The sequence below is a fragment of the Palaemon carinicauda genome, chromosome 33, assembly GCF_036898095.1.
Source record: "Palaemon carinicauda isolate YSFRI2023 chromosome 33, ASM3689809v2, whole genome shotgun sequence".
Lineage (NCBI taxonomy): Eukaryota > Metazoa > Arthropoda > Malacostraca > Decapoda > Palaemonidae > Palaemon > Palaemon carinicauda.
In genome coordinates, this window is record NC_090757.1 from 58,965,687 (window position 1) to 58,975,014 (window position 9,328).

General features: G+C 35.3%; 1 protein-coding gene across 1 annotated transcript; it reads right to left on the reverse strand.

Annotated features, from left to right (window-relative positions):
* Positions 1–1,610: 1,610 nt before the first annotated feature.
* LOC137626196 (uncharacterized) lies at positions 1,611–2,203 on the reverse strand. The gene is made up of 2 exons (XM_068357272.1): positions 2,166–2,203; positions 1,611–2,124 (listed from the first exon to the last, which is right to left on the reverse strand). Exons 1-2 carry the CDS (start codon positions 2,201–2,203, stop codon positions 1,611–1,613), a joined length of 552 nt encoding a protein of 183 aa, XP_068213373.1.
* Positions 2,204–9,328: the final 7,125 nt, after the last annotated feature.

Genomic DNA, 9,328 nt, shown 5'->3' on the forward strand with positions numbered 1-9,328 from the left:
TCCAGAGCCAGAAATTCAATTCGTCTGTGACCTGAAGGAAAATTGCCTGGCTTACGAAACTGTTTGCTTTTTTCTTATCCCTATCCCTCATATCCCATAAGCCAATATCAGTATTTAAGTTTACTCTTTACATGTACAAATGTTCGATATGTTTGTAATTTCGGTTAGAGTTTCTACCAATTTTCAAGAGTCAAATGTCGGTAATATATATATATATATATATATATATATATATATATATATATATATATATATATATATATATATATATATATATATATATATATACGCATTTATATGCATATATATATATACTGTATAAATACTATATATATATATATATATATATATATATACATATATATATATATATATATATATATATATATATATATATACAGTATAGTATATGTATGAGTATATGTATACATATATACGGCATAAGTACATGTACGTATATATATATGTATATTTTAACCCCATTTGTGTAAACCCCCATTTCATGAACTGAGCAAAGCATTTGACCACTTCATGAAATAGGAAAATGACCTCTCCACTTCATGAAATGGTCAAATAAACTCTTGACCAATACATAAATTGAGCAGCAATAATGAACGAAAAATTTATTTCATTCCGATATAAATACATCAAAAGATTTGGATGGAAAAAAACAAGATATATATATATATATATATATATATATATTTATATCTTTTATTCTTTTTCCTTTCTTAGAAAGAAACACACACACAAAAGAGGAAAATCTTGCTTCATAATTAAAAATTATTATAGAGTAACAAAATTAACAAAAGATAATTATCAGCAATGACACAGCATTTGTGGCTGAGGCGAGCATTTGTGGCTGAGGCGAGCAGTGGTGCATTATAGGTCAGCATTTCAACAAGAGCACCTTTTACTTAAGTAGTTGCTCCTAAAATGACATCTTTGGTAATCCTGGCAACACGACACTTCCTGTTTGAACTAGTTAGCGAATTCTTAGTTGTTCAGAAGGAATATTTTCTCCCATAAATCCTTTGTAGTGAATAAATTCAAACTGGTTCCTGGCAAGTTTGCCTTTTATAACTCCTCATTTTGTGCCAATCATATATATGTTGTCTTCAACTACTAATACAAAACCTACTAAGTTTGGAGGATCTCCTTTAATGCTGTCAAATTGAGAAACAGGCACTGACATATTGTCTCCAACACCAAGTGTTCGCAGTGATCTGGTGCTTCGTGCAAACATTTTTGTTGCTTGTTGTCGAAGATCAAGCTTTACTTTCATTATTGCACATATTGCTGGGTCCATTTGAGTGTCTGCAACTGGATGTGCATCACTTCAAGTGTTTAATGAACCAGTTTATCATCTGTTAAGCTTTGGGTGACTTGATCATCATCAGCTTGGTTTTGAATAACTGGGTCATCAACAGCTGGGCTTAGGATATCCGAGTGATCATCAGCTGGGCTTTGGGCAACTGGGTCATCATCAGCTGGGCTTTGGGCTACTGAGTCATCATCAGCTAGGGTTTAGGTTACTGGGTCATCGTCACGTGGGCTTTGGATAACTGGGCCATCATCAGCTGGGCTTTTGGCAATTGGGGCACCATCAATTAGGTTTTGGCCATTGGGTCATCATCAGCTGGGCTTTGGGGAACTGGGTCATCATCTGCTGGGCTTTGGGGAACTGAGTCATCGTCAGCTGGGCTTTGGGCAACTGGATCATCACCAGCTGGGCTTTGGGCAACTGGGTCATCATCAGCTGGGCTTTTGGCAACCGAGTCATCATCAGCTAGGGTTTGGGTTACTGGGCCATCGTCACGTGGGCTTTGGATAACTGGGGCATCATCAGCTGGGCTTTGGGTAATTGGGTCACCATTAATTGGGTTTTGGGCAATTGTGTCATCATCAGCTGGGGTTTGGGCAACTGAGTCATCATCAGCTGGGCTTTGGGCAACTGGATCATTATCAGCTGGGCTTTGATTAACTGGGTCATCGTCAGCTGGGCTTTGGGCAATTGAGTCATCATCAGCAGGGTTTCGGGTAACTGGGTTATCGTCAGTTGGGCTTTGGGTAACTGGATCATCATCAGCTGGGCTTTGGGCAACTGAGTCCTCGTCAGCTGGGCTTTGGGCAATTGGATCATTATCAGTTGGACTTTAGATAACTGAGTCATCCTCAGCTGGGCTTTGGGTAACTGGATCATTATCACCTCAGGTTTGGGTGACGGAATCATCATTAGCTAGGCTTTGGGCAACTGAGTCATCATCAGCGGGGCTTTGAGTAACAGAGTCATCATCAGGTGGACTTTGGGCAACTGAGTAATCATCAGCTGGGCTTTGGGTAACTGAGTCATCATCAGGTGGACTTTTGGTAACGGAGTCATTATCAGTTGGTCTTTGAGTGACTGGGTTATCGTCAGCTGGGCTTTGGGTGACTGGGTTATCGTTAGCTGGGCTTTGGTTAATTGGGTTATCATCTGCTTGGTTTTGGGTAATTTGGTAATCGTTAGTTGTGTTTTCGGCAACAGAGTCATCATCAGTTGGGCTGAAGGATATGAGGTGCACCTATATCCAAGAAGCTAATGGTCAATCTCAGATGCCCTCTTTGAATCCAGGGGTCGAATAACATGAAAATAGGTTAGGTTTTATATATATATATATATATATATATATATATATATATATATATATATATATATATATATGCAGAATAAAGCGATATCTTCCAGCCCCCATAGTCTGCATATCTACTAGATCAACTTAGGCTCTTTTACTCAGTTCACTTGCAGATAAAGGTTTAATATTTCCTACTGCTGTTTCCTTACTGCAACGCTTTCCAACACAGTGTTCACATTGGAGGATATATTGTGAAATAATTCATCTTGGAATGTTGCAGCTGTTGTTCACTAATCTCGTAAGTCTTCTTCTCACCACCATGGCCAGTGTTAAAATGGGCTTCCTGAATAATTCTTGTGACTGATTCTTTGGTTGCCATATATTTTCCATTGTTCTTTTTATCTTTTTCCTTTTCATTAAAATAGAAAGCCTGAAATTTTTTTCAAAATGCGGTAATCTTATCTTTTAAGCGTTTGTCCAGTCTTTCCTCTCTTAAAAACTGTAATTACCATCTGTTCATATTCAGAAGACCACATAGAAGCACGTCTGCGTATTTGTTCAACCATGGCTAAAGATTGAATGGGTATTACGAAAAGTTTGAAAATCTCCTAATCTAGTAAAATTTCAAATTACTATTTCTAGCTAAAGAATCACTTCGTGAAATGCTATTTCAGGCTAAGCAATCAGTTATTTATAAAAGACAACTAGTTATGTATTAAGTTTTTAAGATTAATAATTGCCCATTTCATGAAGTGGTCAAACGGTTTGCTCATTTCATGAAATGGGCGGTTCCACAAACGGGGTGTGCCACCACACACACACACACACATATATATATATATATATATTTATATATATATATATATATATATATATATATATATGTACATACATAAAATATTGAACCACAGATAGTTCCTCATATTAATTTAACTCTGCTTTGAGAATAGCATAGCCAATGGGGAAATTATAAATGACGAATATATGCTTATTAATCAATACTGATATAAAAAGTTGATTTATCCACGAGGCTATAAAGTAAGCCCAGTAAGTAAGTTGACTGTCTAGTTTTATACTGATTCAGGAGAACAGATTCGAATCTCACCCCAGGTAGATGCACTTATCATATACAAGTACAAGTACTTAGGCTATGTATACTTTGCTGTCTCCTAAAAAAAAAAAAAACATGTATTATGATTAAATTTATTTGGTCCGTGAATATGCTTAGTAAGGGATAAATTTATAATAAAAACATCAAATGGAAGCTAAAAATCAACCAGGATATGAAATGACCTTTACCTTCCATTCAACGTTAAAATTGAATCTCTTCGTGCAGTAAAGCTACTTAGAACGCTATCCGCAAAACTGTGACAGATGATGGTAGCCATTGTACCAACCGTGTTTCACACAATTGTACATAATTCCTTTTGTATATATTATGCTTGTATCTTCGCTCTTCCCTCGCACTAAAACGAACATGAAAATTCCTGTCTGGTTTTTCCTCTGTAATATTGTCTGTCTTGTGAACTTGTTATGTCCTGTTGCCTTGAGGTTTTGTATATAAGGAGAGTGTTCCACAATAATATAACTCAGTCGTTTCCAATCTGCCTTTGAGTTCACACCCTTACTCGGCGCTGTCACATTGGTGGTCACTCCGGGGTCACCAATGTGACAGCGCCGAGTAAGGGTTTGAACTCAAAGGCAGATTGGAAACGACGAGTTATATTATTGTGGAACACTCTCCTTATATACAAAACCTCAAGGCAACAGGACATAACAAGTTCACAAGACAGACAATATTACAGAGGAAAAACCAGACAGGAATTTTCATGTTCGTTTTAGTGCGAGGGAAGAGCGAAGATACAAGCATAATATATACAAAAGGAATTATGTACAATTGTGTGAAACACGGTTGGTACACCATTAATGTATTACCCTTAAAGCATTCCAGCGCATAACATTGGATTTATAAAGCCAGCAACAACAGATACTGTTCCCTGATGGTTAGCTCATTCATCTACTGATATAAATAAGAGTTATCATCAAAGATACAAGTGAAACAATAAAATTTTTGCCTTGAATGATAATGGAATTTTAGATGCATTTTTAGATACATAATTATTTCTTGATTTTGCCTCCAGAAATATTATATGACAAATAGAGATATGTCAAATGAATATAAAGATTCAAATGTCGTGCGTTGGCTACTTACAATTAAGAAATCAGATGCATTGTCTAAGGCAATAGTTCTGTTGTAGCGTAATCCGTAAATGGAAATTGAAAGATTCCATGTAACTATAAAGTTTTTTAATAATGCCGAAGGAAAAAAAGTGCGGAAAAGAATGACAAGTTCTGAAAGCATGGTCCTTATTAGTTATGGATAAGATATGGTAATACAATGTTTTTGTTTTATACGCGTCCCTTCAAGAAAAAAAATGTTCACTGGACTGCTTGTAATGCAAAACTACAAATGTTTTTGAAAGCTTGTAGTATTGGAAGTAAGAAAAAAATTACTAAAGAACTAGTCTAACTTCATCGGACAATATTTTTCCCCCATCCCGAGAAATTTTGAATGAAGAAGCACTAGAAAAAAAATATACGGTAGAGAATAAACACATTAAATGTACGCCATTGGAATGTACAGAAGGTAAACAGAAAAAATTGTGTCACATACAGAAACTGAAAAAATAGAAAGACATTATTGACAGCGAAAATCATAGCAACCTACAATACAGGCAAAAAACCGAAATTTTGATAAATATCTGACAACAAGTATATCAGCATAATAACAAGCCTCTCAAAACATGAACAAATCACTTACAAACTTGGTGGAACAACTGAAAAGTATGAAATATGAGAGAGAGAGAGAGAGAGAGAGAGAGAGAGAGAGAGAGAGAGAGAGAGAGAGAGAGAGAGAGAGAGAGAGAGAGAGAGAGAGAGAGAGAGAGAGAGCTCAAATGAAGTAGAATAATACGAGAAATAGGATTAATCAAAATGACGTGAAACTATTGTCGAACTAATTAAAGTTATTAATGACTGGAGGTAAGAAATTTGGGGATAGAATTACTGCTAAAGAAAAATGGAATTTGCCAAGAAACTTTTACTCCATCACCAACTTCTGATCCATTTTCTTCCTTGCAAGAGTTAATGGAAGATGCGCTTCATTATCATGGGAAAAAATGAGAGTGCAAATGAAGTCGAAGACAGAAAGCCACGAACGTTTCCAGAATGGCCTGAAACAAGATGTAGTGATTTAAAAACTTACGTACCTAAATATACACCCATCTATATATATAACTATATATATATATATATATATATATATATATATATATATATATATATATATATATATATATATATATATATATATATATATATTAAACAACAACAAATACAATCGTTTCTAGTCCACTAAAGGACAAAGGCCTCAGATATGGCCAGTGTTCATCACCACGCAGCCCACAGCAGATAGGTCATAGTTGGAGATTTTTGTCTGATCGCTCATAGCAAACCAACCTAATATAGTGGGTCTGACTAACAGATTTGCTAATAGTAATCATGGCACTACGTAAACCCTTTCATCACGAAGTGGTTAAATTCTATTTCTCCTACTGATCGCCACAGCTTCAGAGCTTTAGACTTTGCCTCTGAATCAGGCTCTAAGTAAATCATAAGTGAAGCTACTCACAGGTCTGGTAACTGCTTGGACCTCGTATACACCGACACCCTTGACGTTATAACAAAAAAGGTTGGTTCTCCAGTTGAGACATCTGATTATGCTTTGATTTCATTAGTGGTGAAGACTGAACAGCCTACCCCTGATGCATCATACGCATGTAAGTTTTATATGAAAACTCAAGCAGACTGGAATGGGATTTTGAGTGATCTTTTGACCTTGAATTAGCAACAATTGTTTAGTAAGTTTTGATCCTGTTGTCCCTTTGAATGAAAATCTAGTCAACATAATTCATAGATGCATCCCTTCTCGTGTGCTAAGGTACCGAGTGAAGGCCAAACCATAGATCAATGATGATTGTAGACGTGCGAATTTGGAGAAGCAGGAGGCCTATCAACTTTGGAAGGGTAACAGATCAGATTTGACATGGACTAACTATACTCAGCTTAGAGCTTTTGCTCAGAGAGTTTATGCTTCAACCGAAAAGGAATACAATTTAACCATGAAAAAAAAACGTTCTTGGTACAACTCAGGAACATAAGTGGGGGACTACCCTTAATTCTGCACTCTTTGGTGTAGACGCAATTTCCTACTTTGCTTAAACCAAATGGCTCTGTTACTCACCGTCCAAAGGAAAAGGCAACCCTTTTGGCCGATGTGTTTGACAGTAATCAGAGTAATGGGAAACTTGATCTCATTCCGTTTTTCATAAGGCTAAACTAATTAGTTTAGTTTTCCGATCTCGTGAAATTAAAGCTCTCTTGATGGACCTTGATGCTTATGGTGTCGTAGACCCAAATGGTAATTTTCCTTTGTTTTTATAAAGACTGCAGAATTCTTAGCTCGAACGTTATATGTTATTTTGCGCAAGTTAGCAAGAAGAGGAGCTTTTAGCACTTATTGGAGAATTGGGAATATTACACCATTCTTTAAATGTGTTTGTGGTACCTCAAGTCCAACTGATTACATCCCAATTTATATAACACCCATATTATCTAAATTTTTGAATGTGTCTTTTGGCAAAACGTCTTAATAGGTTTGCTTAAGGTAATCATCTGTTCCCTAGTTTGCAATTTGATTTTCGTAAAGACCTTGTAGCGTGTGATGCCCTTCTTACAATCTCCAATGCTGTACAGGAATCCCTTGATTGTGGTCAGGAAGTTCATATGATTGGCCTTGATTTTAGTGCTGCCTTTGAACGTGGTAATCATGTGGCCTTTGTTTTCAAACTCAAAAAGTTGGGAGTGGGTGGGTCGTTTCTTAGCATCCTAATTTAATATTTAAGTAATAGATCGCAAAGAGTTGTTGTTGATGGGCACCATAGTGAGAATAGGAATGTGATATCTGGTGTTCCTCAGGGTAGTGTTCTTGGACCATTACTTTTCACACTACATACACATGACATGTAGTTTGGCCTAGAAAACCAGCTTGTTACATATGTATATGATGCTACACTTTGCTTCAATTCCATCTTCCATCTCCTGAAGGTAGATCTGGGGTTGGTGAATCCCTTAATAGAGATCTAGCTAAAATTAGTGCATGGTGCAAATTATGAAGCATGAATTTGAATTCTAACAAAATTCAAAGTATGATTGTAAGAAAGCCAAGCACAGTGGATCCTCAACATCCGGATCTTTAACTCTATATGACTTTTAAAATTTTAGGTGTTATTCTCGGCTGCAAATTAATTTTGAGAAACGCATTAGGTCTGTGTCTTCTTCAATTGCACGAAAAATTGGCTTATTGAGAAAGTCTTTTAAGATTTTCGGTGATCAATCTATTCTGAAGACACGTTTTAATTATTTCATTATACATTGTTTCGAGTATTGGTCTCCTGTCTGATCTTCGGGTGCCAATTCTCATCTTAATCTGTTGGACAGGAACTTTGGTCTATCAAATTTCTTATTCCTGACCTAGATATTAATCTCTGCCACTATCATTCATTTACTTCGTTATGCATGTTGCATAGGATTTTTCATAATTCCTATCATCCTTTACATTCAGATCTTCCCTGACAGTTCCATCCTGTAATACCAGGCATGCAGTTATTTCTAATAGTCAGGCCTTCTTCATCATGAGACTCAATACTACACAGTATTCTAGAAGTTTTATTCCTTCTGTGACCAAGTTGTGGAATGATCTTCGTAATCGGGTAGTTGAATCGGTGGAACTTCAAAAGTTCAAACTTGCAGCAAATGTTTTTATGTTGAACAGGCTGACATAAGTCTCTTTATAGATTATAAATGAAATATCTGTTTTGATGTTGTTACTGTGTTCAAAATATTCTAATTCAATTGTTCATTATTTCTCATATCGTTTATTTATTTCCTTATTTCCTTTCCTCAGTGGGCTATTTTTCCCTATTGGAGCCCCTGGGCTTATAGCATCTTGCTTTTTCAACTAGAATTTAAGCTTATATGGTAATAATAATAATAATAATAATAATAATGAAAATAATAATAATAATAAGGTATCCCCATTCAGAAAAGGATATATATATATATATATATATATATATATATATATATATATATATATATATATATATATATATATATATATATATATATATATATATATATATATATAATCAGCCGTTTAATTTACTAGTCCACTGCAGAACAAAAGCCTCAGATATGTCCTTTCACTTGCTTTTTTTTTATGGTCTTTCTACGTCAGTCCACACCCGCAAACTTTCCAATTCGTCAATCCATCGTCTTCTCTTCCTTCTCCTGTTCCTTTTGCAATCTCTAGGGACCCAGTCTGGTATTCTTAATGTCCCTCTATTATTGGTCATTCTCCTTATATATATATATATATATATATATATATATATATATATATATATATATATATATATATATATATATATATACATATATATATATACATATATATATACATACATATATAATTTTCACCAAACTGTATTCCTTTTTATTTTTAAAGGGATTGCCCCTTGAACATTTCAAACTTTTGGTAAACGCAAGATCTTATTATTGAACCCCAGCAAGTGCTGGCGTGCACCCATTTA